The sequence below is a fragment of the Sorghum bicolor genome, chromosome 3 (genome assembly GCF_000003195.3).
Source record: "Sorghum bicolor cultivar BTx623 chromosome 3, Sorghum_bicolor_NCBIv3, whole genome shotgun sequence".
Taxonomy (NCBI): Eukaryota; Viridiplantae; Streptophyta; class Magnoliopsida; order Poales; family Poaceae; genus Sorghum; species Sorghum bicolor.
The window spans coordinates 59,236,436-59,250,660 of NC_012872.2; the positions used below are offsets into that span (position 1 = coordinate 59,236,436).

A 14,225-nucleotide genomic window follows, 5' to 3' on the forward strand; every position below is an offset into this window, starting at 1 on the left:
AAATAGATGTAGATATAGAATTTAATAGGGTATTTGTATTCTTATTATATACGTGATTTAGTATCAAATAATATAGTCGATATGCATTTAAGGACTCATCTCCTAATAATATTTTGTTGATTTGTATTAGCTTGCTCCGTGGAACAGTGGAACAAATTAAAGTTGCTTAGTTGAACTTGGTGCTCATGTACTACGACTCTTAAGTGTTTGATCAAGTTGAAGAACTATACATGCAATAATTCAACCTCAGCAAGATAACTCCTCGTGTCGTATGAAGAAGCTTGGTGAGTGTTCAAAGCGGACTTGAAACTTATGCAATTAAACAAGATGAACCCAATGAGAAAAAAGATCATGGAAACAAACTATTTTAAGAAGAATTAATAAGAAGTCAACAATGCAAATGAAACACATAACTTTCAAGTAGTATTCTTCAAGTGATCCTCAAGCTTAAGTGATATTCTCTAGCCAATGGTCTCTCCCTCATCTCCAAAATGGTGCTCAAGTTCATATCCTAACCATTGTCATCAAAGTGGTATTCCAAATATCCTCTGTGGTAATTGATGACGACAAAAGGGGGAGAGAATAGTGTAAAGATAGAAATAATTGCACCAAGCAGGGATAAATCAAGCAAGGAAAAAGGTGGGGAAAAGAACATTAAACAAGACAAGTTTGAAGATTAGAAGGGGATCCAAATCCTAGACAAAGCAAACAAGTAGGGGTAATATTATGGACTTTTTGATGTTTCGTGCAATTGTTTGTGCATAACATGTGTTTGCTTGCATAGTAGTTAAATTTCAAAAATATATACTTGTGTGTGATATTTGCTAGACAATACGCTTGAATGATGCAATGAGCACTAGTTATAGATATGTGGTCTCCTTTTGTGCTTTTACGTGTGTGTTGTGTGCTTTTCAAGTAATAAATGCATGTTTCACAAGTCTAGCCAACCGTGCTGCTAGGGAGGTTTTCATCGTGGTAAATTTGCTACAAAATTATGTAGTGATAACTATCTCACATTTCATATCTATGCATATGTGCACATTTGAACCCCAACCATTTGAGGTACATTTATTTAGTGGGAGCTGTTACTACCAAGTTGAATTTTGTGATATTTTATCCAATATATATATATATATATAAGGGCAACCACAATGTATATAGACTAAGTAGTCCATATGAGCAATTTTTGTGTCAGTGGACAATAGCTATTGCTGTCTCCACAATGTTTCAGTCAACAACTAGTCCATAAAGTGGGTCCCCTATAAGATAAAAAATTATTTGTCTTTACAATCCTGTGCAAAGCCAAGAAAGAGAGAGTGAGGAGTGAGAAAAAGTAATATTTTTTATTCTCTATGGGTATTCCATAAGCTCATGGGTACTTTTTGCTATGGACTCCTCTATGAACTGGTCTCATAGTGTTCCAGTTACCTGATAGCAAATATTTTAATCCTATGGACTACCTTATGGCACACATTGTGGTTGCTCTAACATGATTAGGGATGATAGCCTCGAGCAATAATTCAGAGAGCAAAACACGCTATTCTAGCTTAGCCGACGTCCATGCATGTTGCTTGGGTGACAACCAACCTAGCTAGGGCCTTGTTTAGTTCACCCCGAAAACCAAAAAGTTTTCAAGATTCTCCGTCACATCGAATCTTGTGGCACATGCATGAAACATTAAATATAGACGAAAACAAAAACTAATTACACAGTTTAACTGTAAATCACGAGACGAAACGTTTGATCCTAGTTAGTCTATAATTGAATAATATTTATCACAAACAAACGAAAGTGCTACAGTACCGAAAAGTTTTCACTTTTCGGAACTAAACAAGGCCCTTACAAGACTAGAAAAAGAAAAAGAAAAATAAAACGCGTTTGACAAGCCTGGAAGCCTTAAGCCAAAATCGATCTACATGGTCCTATGATTCCTCTTTTGTCGGTCGCGACGGTCTTCACCTAGCTAGCTCGAATGAAGCCAGCTCAACACGAAAAGTTGGCTCGGGGTTTTGAGTTTTTTTTTTTTGGCCCGATGTGGAACGATAGCGGGAGCACCATCGTGCCTACAGCCTACTCCGCCAAGAATGCAAATAGTTCCGAAAAGATTTCGGATTTCGGTACTGTAGCACTTTCGTTTGTTTGTGACAAATATTATCCAATTATGGACTAACTAGGATCAAAAGATTCGTTTCGCGATTTCTAGCTAAACTGTGTAATTAGTTTTTGCTTTCGTCTATATTTAATGCTTCATGCATGTGCCGTAAGATTCGATGTAACGGGGAATCTTGAAAACTTTTTGCTTTTTGAGTGAACTAAACAAGGCGCATCCACCGGTACGTACCACCACGCAGCACTCTCGTCGATCGTACTCGTACCGTCTCTCAACGGTTGATAGCCACACAGCAGCGACGGAATTCATTGCTGACATCGCCCCTACGAAACGTTCGTGTCTGTAGTCTGTTGACACTTGACAAGCAAGGTGCATGGAGATGGAGGAGTAGCAAATTATAGCAATTACTTACTAGCAGCATAGCCCTCGCATGTTGACCCGACATCCCGATCCATGGCTTCAATCACAGGTACAGGTGTACGCAAGTCGGGGGAAAAATAAAGGTACAGGTGTATACTGTACAGCTGCAGCTTGCTTGATCTGCAGACGCGTCGCGCCCGTCTCACATGCGTCCTGCCATCCTCGCCCGCCATTCACGGCCGGACGGACAGGGAGACGGAGAGATCGATCGAGCTCGCCCCTCTGGCCTGGCCGCGCGTGCATCCAGACACCATCAAAATCCAGACCAAAAAAAATATAAGCCAGGGGGTCATGGCGTCGTGTCGAGCCCCCGCGTCGCCGGGGCAGTCGGCCGCCGCACGGGCCAAGCGCATGGATCGCGGGTCCCTCTCCCTCACGAACAAGGCAGAAGACGGCGGGCGCGGGCACGCGGCGTTGTTGTCAACTTTGCGCCGGCGGACGATCGACCTGTGGTGCCCGGCCGGCTGCGCGCGTGCGACGGTCTGAGCGTCTGGCTGCAGAGTGCAGACGATGATGGGCCAGAAAGCAAAGCACAGCGAGCACGGGCGGGGCATCCGGCATCCCACCCATACGCCATCCATATCCACCCTCTTCGCCTTTTGCCCTTTGTGACCAGTGGCTGGTCTTTTCGGTGGTTTCCCTCGCTTTCGTTAGGTTTAGGTCTTGTTTAGATCAAAAATTTTTTAGATTTTGACACTATATTATTTTCGTTTTTATTTGATAAATATTATTCAATCATGAAGTAACTATGTTTAAAAGATGTGTCTCGTGATTTATATGTAAACTGTATAATTAGTTATCTTTTTTATTTATACTTAATGTTCTATGTATGTGTCGCAAGATTTGATGTGATGAAGAATTTTATAAAGTTTTAGGTTTTTGAGTATATCTAACAAGGCCTTACTCACCGTTGTCACGTGCGGACTGACGCGGACGGGGGCTGGGGGGTGGAAGGCGTGGGAGCGCGGTCTCCGGTTGCGTCGGGTGGGAGTGGACGTGGAACTCAACTGTCGGTGTGAGCTGAGGACCTGAGGTGGAAAGGGTGGACGCTGCGTGCCCGGCGCGCGGCCGCCACTCGAGTTCACGTGCATGCGGTCGCAGGACTTTTATTAGTAGTATTATTATTATTACTATATATACTATCCCTAATTCCCTTTCCTTTCTGGATGAGCCAAAGGAGGGATTACCGTGGCCGCAGATAGTGCGGGTGCGGCGCTGCGACGAGCCGGATTCGGAACATGGCCCGGGTGACGATCCCGAATTCTCTCGACGACTGAAAGTGGCGTGCTGACTGAGAATTCAGATTCTCGAAGGAATTATGCCTGAGCTAAGACCAACCATAGAATCCGGCCCGGCTTGCAAGTTGCGAGAGTCCTTTGTAACACCAGCCATTGAGCCATGGCGTTGCAGATTGCGATCACAAAAGGGACCAATATATAATCCGCTCTTGGGGGCTGCCAACTGTAACGTACCTCGCCTGATCTTGAATTAATAAGGAATGATACGAAGCATGCATCGATCGAGTACGTACAGGTACAGTACTTGAGCGTACCTCACAAAGACTGTCCTCGACGAACCCCTCGTACTGGTAGTCTTTGCAGTGACTCTAATCATGCAGCTGGGATGTTGGCATCGGACCCTCGTGACTCTCGTGAGGAGGCAGAGCCAGACACCGTGTTTAAGCTGGCATTCATTCCGTTCAACGGTACCGTATACTAGGTGGGATCGGTATACGTTGGCCCTACCACTTTGTTGGAAAACAAAGTGCCGCTATCGTATCGTAACCGTGATGTATCACCTGTTAGTTTAATTTAATTAAATCCTAGTTGATGAGCAGCCGTGCCGCCCAATATATATGCCTCGTGCTGTTGGCATGCATAGAGGAAAAAAAACATATTCAAGTTCACGTATGGCTGCATTCTGTTGTCTACTTGCTCGTGGGACATTTCATCCGATCCACCTACTATCTAACTGCAAATTGCAGCATCATGTCTATTGGCTTCGGCTTGTAAATTGACGTCGCCGTAGGTAGGTAAGCAACGCGATGTTTCCCAACAAACACGGCCAGTAAAATTTCGTGCTTGGGCATGTTTGAATAGGGGTTGGGATTTGGCACCTGAAGTTCTGAACGCAGGGGTCGTTGGTTACTTGGTTCAGCAGTTTTACCTATTGATTCATCAGAAGTACTCCTACGTATAATTCAGGCTTAACTGACAGATGGCTAGCTAGTAAACTGTGTGACACAAGCCAGGCAGCGTCAGCAACCTGCAAGCTGGGGGCGTTTTCCCTATCACAGACGGAAACGTGTCCAGTGGATTTGGGGTTCCTCGTCACCGCGCTGCGCGTGCGGTGCCATCCATGTGACATCTTGCGCCACCGGGCGGGGCCTCGCGCCAAGCTGTCAGCAGCAGGATTCCCGTGTTCAGTGTTCACGCGGCAGCAACTGTGCCGTGCGCACGCGATAACGTACGGCGGCGGTGACGCGATCCGAGGCCCGTACCGTACGCCGGCATAGGTACTGTGCCGCGGTCCGCGGAGGCTAGAATTTCTCTCTGCTGCTCCTTATGCCACGGGGCCGTCGCGGTAGGCTTTGGTTGCTAGGCCTAGCCGTTCCGCGATCCACACTTGAGCTTGAGCTAAGGCCCGTTCTTTTGAGTTTATTTATCGAATTTGATAACGAAGTTAATTTATTTGTCGAATATATCAACCATTCAACAATGTTTTTGTTTTATAGTAAATCAGTGAATAGTACTTTGTTTTTCAGTAAAATAAATAGGGTTTACTAAGCGCCAGCCGCTGGCTGCTTAGCGCTTAATGTGGTAGGCGCAAGGGACGCCGCAGGCGGTGGTGCCTGCCGCTGCTCCTGCTTGATCAAGCCTTGTTTAGTTGGGGCTAAATTTTGGTTTTAGTTATTGTAGCACTTTCGTTTATATTTGATGATTATTGTCTAATTATAGACTAATTAGCATTAAAAGATCCATCTCGCAAATAAAGATAAACTATATAATTAATTTTTAATTTTATCTATATTTAATATTCTATATATGCGTCTAAAAATTTGATTTGATAGAAAATCTTAAAATTTTAGCAACTATAAATCAGGCCTCAATGTGATCTGGGGCCAATGCCCGGCGCAGACGCGACGGAATGCGACGGCCGACGGGAGTACGGGCCGGTGGCTGCTCGGGTTTCGGCTTCGGGTCCGCAGACTTCCTTGGTTGGGCTTGGGCCCACCCCTCAGCTCCTGCATCCAAGTGTGGGACATCGTTTCACTGTGCTCTCGTGTCTGGGGCCAGCGGCCCAATATGGTCCAGCTAGCGCACGGGCTTGTGACATTGTGGCCTGGCCTGTGGCTTTCCATCGGATGGCGTCCCGTCTCTTAATAAACGAAAATGAATTTCTTCTGCAAGCAACGAAGCTAGCCAGGGCTGCCCGCTGCCTGACGTATACGTGTTAGGTGTAACGTGATTTCCGTACTGCATGGAGGCCAGCACCACCTCTTGCATTTTTAGACTCTCTTTAGAACTTAGATCCATCAGTATTAATCCTTAGATGCTGAATCAAAAAAGAAATCCTTAGATGCTAGCGGAGATACGCTAACTAATACCCTTTTTTATTTATTAGTGAGGCTAGCGTGGATGCACCTGATATTAAGGTAATTTTAGTAGAGTTTATGACGTTATTTCTAACACTGCCACGTTAACTTTTTATTAGTAATTGTGACAAAAGGTTTTATCCAAATAAAACTCTATAAAATTCTTTTCTCTCTCTTTTTATAATTAATCTACCAAGTCATCAAATCTACCGATGTCTTATCATACTAAGGCCTTGTTTACTTGCACCTCAAAACCCAAATTTTTTCAAGATTCTCCATCATATCGAATCTTTAGACGCATGCACAGAGTATTAAATATAGACGAAAATAAAAAATTAATTGCACAGTTTGGTCGAAATGTACGAGACGAATCTTTTGAGCCTAGATAGTCTGTGGTTGGACAATAATTACCACAAACAAATGAAAGTGCTACAGTGTCGCGAAATTTTTCCCTCTAGAAACTAAACACGGCCTAATACTCCCTCCGTTGTAAATTATAGTTCATTTGACTTTTTTGAATATTATACAAGTACAGTTAAATTTATGTCGTTCTTGAAAAACTTTTGGTTAATAAAGCAAGTCACAACGAAGAAGTAATATCTAACACAATTTTTTGAATAAGAGTGATCAAATTTGGGTAAAAAAAAGTGAAACGAACTATGTTTGAAACAGATTTAGTACAAATGAAATTTAGAGGAATTTAATCCAAGGTCACGGAACTTCACCGTTGGCGCGAGATATATAAAAATACAATATCCGGGGTCAACGCAAACAACGCAACAGAAGCCCGTACGCAAGCAGTGACGCAACGGACCCCTCCAGTTACGTCGGACGCATGCACATCCACCTCACGGCTCACGTTAAGGGACACGACGACATTCATGTATCGCCATCTCCCAGGCCTGAACCTTTTCCTTTTTTTTTCTAAAAAAAAAACCTGCCCCTGGATCGGCATGATCGAGAGATCTCGCACAGGTAGATGTGCGAATGATGACCCATGCATGCATGTACCTACGCAGGCATGCAGCTCATCTGTGCAGGTCGATCTGCATTTAATAATTACTAATTTACATGCTCCTCGGTCCTAAAATAATTATTATTTTTGCTTTCCATTAAATATATATTAAAAAAATTTAATATTTATGTTACATAATTAATATTATTGGAAAAATCTTTGAATCTAGTTTTTTTAATAAATTTATTTTTAAAATATAAATATTACACCTATTTTCTACGAATCGAGCCAAACTTGCAACACGAAAATCGAAAACAATACTTAATTTAAGATGGAGAATTACAACTGATTCCTCGTAGGATATATATAATTCTAGAATAGTGTCTTGTACCTTAAGTTTAACTAATAAACATACTAATATTTGTCTCATGTCACAAATATTAATATTTTACCTCATTATGTGATATAAAATTTTGAATATTCGAATCGAGAATACATCTAAAGTTGTAATCTTTTCGAGACAGAGCTACTACTGCTTGTACGATGGACGTCCCTTTCGTTCGGGTGTAAAGCGAATGCACGCAGAAAGTAATAACCTCTAGCGACCCCTCTGAAATGGGTAATTACCGGTTGGTCACCAGAGGCAGAGGGAACCTTTTGATCTTTCCAGGCACCCACACACGTTAACACGTACGTGACGTGGGTCACCGATCATCAATTCATCACGACGGCCAGTGGCCTCGCTCGCTTACAGCTTGTTTAGTTCGCTCTAGAATCTATTTTTTTTAAGATTTCTCATCACATCAAATATTATAGCAAACACTAAATATAGATAAAATAAATAACTAATTGTACAATGTATTTGTAATTTACAAGACGGATCTTTAACCTTAATTAATTTATTATTAGATAATAATTGCTAACTAAAAAAAAAGTGCTACGCTACAAAAAAAAAAAAAAAATCACCTGAGGCGATGCATCGGGTCTTCCCGCGTGTCCAGGTCGCCCCCTGCCGCGTCGGACTCTTGAACGGCCAGCATGCATCGATGCGATGCATATGGCCACTCATTAACCGAGGGAGGTCAATCGATGGTTACCAGTCAGTCTCCTCTCTCAACCCCGCGCACAAGGCAATCTGAAGCCCCGATCCGCGCGAGGTCCGGCGCGGCCCAACCCAACACCTCCCCCAAGTCTCCTGTCCACGCCCGCGCCGCGCGCGCGTGTTCACGGTATAAAATGCGTCGTCCCCGCTAGCTCCAGCGGACACGTCTTCTCTTAAATAAAGCTTCCAATTCCAAACGAACTGACCACTGCTATCAGCTGTCATCATTGCCTGGGACAGGAAGCAAAGAGAAGGACGAGAATTAAGCGGGTCGGATCGGCTGAACAAGAGCCATGCTTGCGAGCGCGACGAGAGCAGGGACGACGACGTCGTCCACCAAGCCCGGCCACGCGGCGGGCGCCGTCCGCACCAGCGGCGCCGGCGGCGGCAACGGCACCCCCGCCGTCGTCGTCGTCACCGACGGCGCCGGGCAGCAGGAGGTCACCGTCTCTCAGTTCGTCGCGCAGCTAGGTTCGCTCCTTGTCTCTCTAACATAAACCCGATGATCGAACTATAGTAGTAGAGACATATCGTTCGTCGTCACAGCACTGTTATTTATTAGTTTAAAAAATTGTAGCGAGAGTGCATGATATATGATGATCAGATGAGCGATCACCCGTTCAGAATGAACGATTGGTTTGTTTCCTGAAAACAAAAAAAAAAGACGATTATTTTTCATCTGTATTTACGTTGTGTTTTGGCAGATGAGGCGGCGCGGCGGAGGCTGGACAGCATGCACCAGAGGCTGAGGCTGCTGGAGCAGCAGATGGAGACGCTGGAGGCCGAGGTCGGCAAAGCCAGCAGCACCAGCAGTAGGATGGACACCTACGCCTAGTCTTTAGTCGCCTGGAGTAGTTGCTAGCGGCCTGGCCAGATCGATCCGTCGCGTCGATCAGGGAGCAGACCACACAGATATGTCTCATGTACATGGACGATGATTATATGACGACGCATGGATGGTGCCGTCGCTAAAACTATCTCCACAGTTTTGGAGCGACTTGGAAAAATATGGCAGTTCGTTTGCAATTTGTCACTCTCATCTCCTGTGGAAATGGATGCCGTTCCAAGCATGCATGCTGGACTTTCTAAATTCTAGAAGAATAGTAGAAGCCTATCTATTCTCAGTTGATTGACTAGGAGTATTCAGCGTTCAGTTAGTAGCTGATCGAGTGGTTAGGCTTGCGATCCCCAGTTTCCCTGCAATCTTTGCAACAGCAACTTCGGAAGACAGATAGATGGAGACCAGCGAAAACACAGAAATGACAAATACGGATGACACCTGATAAACTTATGTGCAGTGCAGAGCAACCCCCGCAGTCCAGGTTGAGGTTGACAAATTGCACAAAATGATACCATAGAAGATTTCCCTAATAGACGCTCAGCACTTGAGCACTAGTAACAGTAGTATCCAAACAAAACATGATATTTATCAAGGGGAAAAAGTATCAGTTCACCATGAACATATGTACATTGGAATGTCTTTTTGCATGGAACCAGAGCAAAAGTTCATAACACAGAATTTCCTTCTTGAACAAGTCCTTTTGACGACATAACAGTACAGTACATCTCTTGTACAACAGCATGGTACAAATGGTACATCGATACTCAACTAAAAAAAAAGATGACGTAGTATAGTAACAACAACAAGCATGCAAGCAACCACAGACCATATAGCCACACGAAGAGCATCGAACTGTATCACTATTCACAGGCTAGCTTGGTCCCAAAGCTGCTGAGGCTGATGGCAAAGGCTTGGAACGCGGAGAGTGGTTGCCGGTAATCCATTGTGAACATATCTTCGTCGACCTTACCAAACTGCAGCAGAACCGTTTCATCATCCACGCTGCTAGTAGGGTCACTGGGGTCGGCAGCAGCCACAAGCTGGAAATTCTTGACTGATGCAACTGTTACCCGCCCATGGAAGTTTAAGCACCAGCACTGCAGGTGCTCATGCCAGCGGGGTGCTTTATTTCGTAAAGTCGTGGGCCCCAAGGGCCTCCTGAACTTTGTCTTGAGTGAGTTTTCCCAAGTCTCTTGGGCTGAAGGGCATTCAAGAGTGCAATACATTCTCCTGGGGCCTCTGGATTTGAGCAAGTTGTATTTGTATGAAACCTGTCCAACTTCATAGTTGCCAGCTGATACTTGGGGACTGATCCTTCTGCTTCCGAAACGACGACTAGATCGACTACTTGATGCTTTAGCACCATCATATGGTGGCTTGCTATCGTATATTTTGAAGTTTGTCCCCCAGAAATCAGATCTAAACAGGGTGCAGAAGTAGAATTGTATGTTAACTATTAAGACAGGGAAAGAGGTTCTAATACAAGTATTAAAATATAACAGGAGATCCATAATCTACTCCCTCCGTCCTGAAATATAATGGATTTTGCGGTGCCCTAGTTAAAACTGTCCAAAGTTTGACCAAGTTTATAGAGAAGAGTATTAACATCTACCATATCAAAGAGGTAAATTAAGAAAATATATTCATAGTGTATCCAACGATACCTAATTTAGTGTCATAAATATATTTTTCTGTGTAAACTTGGTCAAACTTATGACAGTACTTAGGACAACTCAAAATCCTTTATATTTCAGGAGGGAGTGAGTATGCTGTCTGCACAGAGAATTTAAAAGGGAAAGTGTCATAACCTAACCTAAGACAGTGAAGTGCTGACTTTTCCAACAATTAGATGGTCAATGAACTTTTACAATACCAAATATGTCACTATGTCAGCAGTGCAAGGACACAACTTAACCAGTCAATTGCAAAGTTGCAATGAATTCCATGTATTGCAAGCCCTAAGACCAAGTAATGTATAAGGCATGCTGGCGGGTTCAGGGAGTTTGTTCTTCAATAAGAGTACATAAACAGTGTACCATGTAAACCATCAAAACATATTACCAGGTAGTTGAAGAGCAAGGCTACCAGTTGGAACTCACAAATCCTGCAATTTTATTCATTTTGTGTATCTTAAATTATGCTTTCAAAAATCTTTTGTCAACTACATGAAATGTATGTGCCACCTAACCGCACCAGAATACGTCACTTTCAGCAACCAATTCATAGGCAGAGTTAATCCAAGAAGGTTCAGGAGAACTCTGGAATCATGTTGAACCTCACCTCAGTTTCCCCATGTATGCATTGCTCCCTTGTGATAAGTCCTCTGAATCAAGAGATATAATGTACTCAGTATGGGGACCACGCCTAAATCTTCTAGCAGCCATGAGAAACTTCCCTTTATCCACAGGTGCTGTCAGATGCCAAAACAAAAGAGAAAGAAAAGGTATTAATCATCAAGTGTATCTGATGGTGAAAATGCTGAAGAAAAAATACATGTAATGTAAAAAAGTTACAAACAGACATCTATGTAAACATAAAAGTACAAATCCACACCCAGCTTGGAATGTGTAGTTGTGCACTTCAAAAGAATTCTCCATAAAAAAAATGTAGCGTTTGATGGAATATGCACACAAGCATAAATTATAAAGAAATGATCATTATGTGTGTTATGAGACTTCTTTAACCCAAGCTTAGGTGTAGATGCACCTCAGTTGAAAAGATACAGCCAGAAAATCTAACATAATAACAGGGAGTCTCATAAGGAAATAATTAGCCTGGCCATCGGTGAGCTGTCAAGGGTAAGAGCTTGTACACACATTACCATTTTGGGCGGAACAGATGTGAAATATTTTCACTATCCATGATTCCACTATGTTCCATGACTACAAGTAATTCTAGTGTAGTGTTCATGTAAACTACTTGTCCCGTTTCACTATCCAATCTACCTTGTTTCCCCACGATCACAAATGAGCTAAACCCAAATGCATCCCATTGCCAAATTTAATCTATCATGCTGGTCCAACTATCATGCTGGTCCAATTAATAACCTGATGGCAGGAAGCATTAAGTGTGGAAGTGAAATTGCCAGAATTCCATAAGAAAGAATACATCATCAATTATTTAACAATGAAAAAAGGTGCTAGATTCTCTTAAATTGGACTTAAAATGAACATACACATCATATCTTGTACTTACAACTTGTGAAGCCAAGGTAGAGGTAGAATGTAGAGTTCTTCTTATTCCGCTTGATAAAGCACTGCATTGGGCTCTCCCTTGGCCCTGGCTGTGTTTTGAGAAATGGTGTAAGATTTCGGCACATAGGTGTCAAATAAGAAACACTATGACACTGAATTTGCAAGGAAATTTCACAAACTATGTCCTAAATATCTGAATGGCTGGTACGTATCAAAATCGCTGATGACGCCATATAAGGGAAACCATGCAATCGACCTGCCAGGTTATTTCTCTCATCAGAATCTTAAATAACCAACGTAAATGAAACTAACAAAGATATGCAAACAAGCCCTACCACAAACCCCTAGGAAATGCTAACTTCCGCATTCCATCTGCCAGGTTAATTTGTAGCAAAAACTAGACATTTCTGATTGTGGAATATTTTTGTAAACCCATGGCCAGCATCAAGCGTTGCTGAAACCATTAGATAAACTAATTGACCAAATACAGTCACCTCCAAAAGCTAACTCTGAGCACACAACTGTAGGTAATATATATGAAAAGTCTCAGACAGATTATTGGGCAAAAAATATGTCAGATTTTGGACCTTAGATCCAGCTACCTTTTTTTTCCCCATATTGCTACTTCAGTGATACCTTAACACCTGATTCAATGGGCCACATGAAGCACCATGCCTGCCGCCTCCTGCCATCTGTGTGCCGTGGTGTACTGGTGTGACTGGTGTCACCCACCACAAGCACCATGCCACTGCTTCCTGCCTTCCGTTGCCTGTCAGGCTTGCCGACCTTCCTCTGCTGACGCCAGTAAGGTCCTTTGGTCTTCCTCCTCCACTACCGCCCTCCATACGACCCCTTCCATTTCTCTCATAGTTTTCCTCCTGGCTCTGGCGCCCCCACTCTGCCCGCCTCCTCTGCATCTGTCATCACTGCCAGTCCCTCGCTAACTAGAACTAAGTGTACCTCCCCCATCATCAATTCCCCCAACCCCTGCCGACAGCACCATCATCGACCACAAATCCCTATCCACCAAAACCCCCAACCCCTAACCCTAAACTTCGCTGGAGTTCATGGAATTCTTGAGTTCTCAAGAGAGGGAGGTCAGCTTGAATCATTTTGCAAAATCGTGAGGTCGGTAATTCAACAGATTTTGCATTCTAGATTTGTTGACAGACATCTAGCAATTACTATATAAAACAATACAAATCTACTAACCCCGCCAGTACTCCAATTTCTCAAACTCGCAAGAGTAAGCAACCTCATGGTTTCATGGCCAGAACTGACGGTCCAAAAGTATGCAGACGCCAGATTCGCCCTTAAATTTCACAGAACTACCTAGTCCGATACTCCGATGCGTCAATACCATCATCCATCACGGAAGCTTCGGCAATAAGGACCAAAATCGCATATTGCATCGATCCCTCCTCAAAATAGTCGAGACGACATGGATATACACAGACCAACGCCGCCGCACGCACTGAATGGGCAGCTAAGAGCCTAAGACACTCTACTGACCTACTATGTGCGAGCGAGCAGCTCAAGCCGCAGCTTCCGTCCTCACCTGCTTGAGCGATGAGGGGAAGGTGATCTTGCCGGACTCCGCCGGCGGGCGCACGACAGCGACGGCGGCCTCCCTCCACCGGCGGCACACGCAGGCGCATGAGACGACGTCCTTCCGCGCCGGCCACCGCTCGCCGCCGGACGCCTCGACGCGCTGCACCACGTCGGAGAGCAGCTCCGGCAGAAGCCTCGCCCACCTCTCCTCCTGATCCTCCGCCTCCGCATCCGGGTCCGCCTCTACCACCTCGTCCATCTCGCCGCGCTCCGGTAGCGGCGGCGGCGCCGCCGGGGCAGCATGCCGAGACATCTCCCCACTACAGTCGCGGGCCTCTCCTTTTCTTTTCTCTCTCTCTTCCTCTTTTTTCGCTCGCTTGTGTACTCAAAACCGCGTTCGGGGCTCTCCACGCCTCCACTCCACCACCCCCCACTCTACTACTTGTCTGGACCGTGG

The 14,225-nt window shown here is 44.3% G+C and overlaps 2 protein-coding genes across 2 annotated transcripts; one reads left to right on the plus strand and one right to left on the minus strand.

Annotated features, from left to right (window-relative positions):
* LOC8068005 lies at positions 8,313–9,252 on the plus strand. Its single transcript, XM_002456076.2, has 2 exons — positions 8,313–8,653; positions 8,887–9,252. Exons 1-2 carry the CDS (start codon positions 8,476–8,478, stop codon positions 9,015–9,017), a joined length of 309 nt encoding a protein of 102 aa, XP_002456121.1. The 5' UTR covers positions 8,313–8,475; the 3' UTR covers positions 9,018–9,252.
* LOC8061846 (tubby-like F-box protein 1) lies at positions 9,588–14,195 on the minus strand. Its single transcript, XM_002458260.2, has 4 exons — positions 13,776–14,195; positions 12,219–12,306; positions 11,304–11,433; positions 9,588–10,442 (listed from the first exon to the last, which is right to left on the minus strand). Exons 1-4 carry the CDS (start codon positions 14,079–14,081, stop codon positions 9,884–9,886), a joined length of 1,083 nt encoding a protein of 360 aa, XP_002458305.1. The 5' UTR covers positions 14,082–14,195; the 3' UTR covers positions 9,588–9,883.

Coding starts and splice junctions, on each gene's coding strand:
- LOC8068005 (XM_002456076.2), top strand. CDS start 8,476: ATGCTTGCGAGCGCGACGAGAGCAGGGACGACGACGTCGTCCACCAAG. Junction 8,654..8,886: donor TCAGTTCGTCGCGCAGCTAG/GTTCGCTCCTTG, acceptor GTGTTTTGGCAG/ATGAGGCGGCGCGGCGGAGG.
- LOC8061846 (XM_002458260.2), bottom strand. CDS start 14,081: ATGTCTCGGCATGCTGCCCCGGCGGCGCCGCCGCCGCTACCGGAGCGC. Junction 12,307..13,775: donor TCCCCTCATCGCTCAAGCAG/GTGAGGACGGAA, acceptor CTCAAAACACAG/CCAGGGCCAAGGGAGAGCCC. Junction 10,443..11,303: donor GCATACATGGGGAAACTGAG/GTGAGGTTCAAC, acceptor CACCCTGTTTAG/ATCTGATTTCTGGGGGACAA.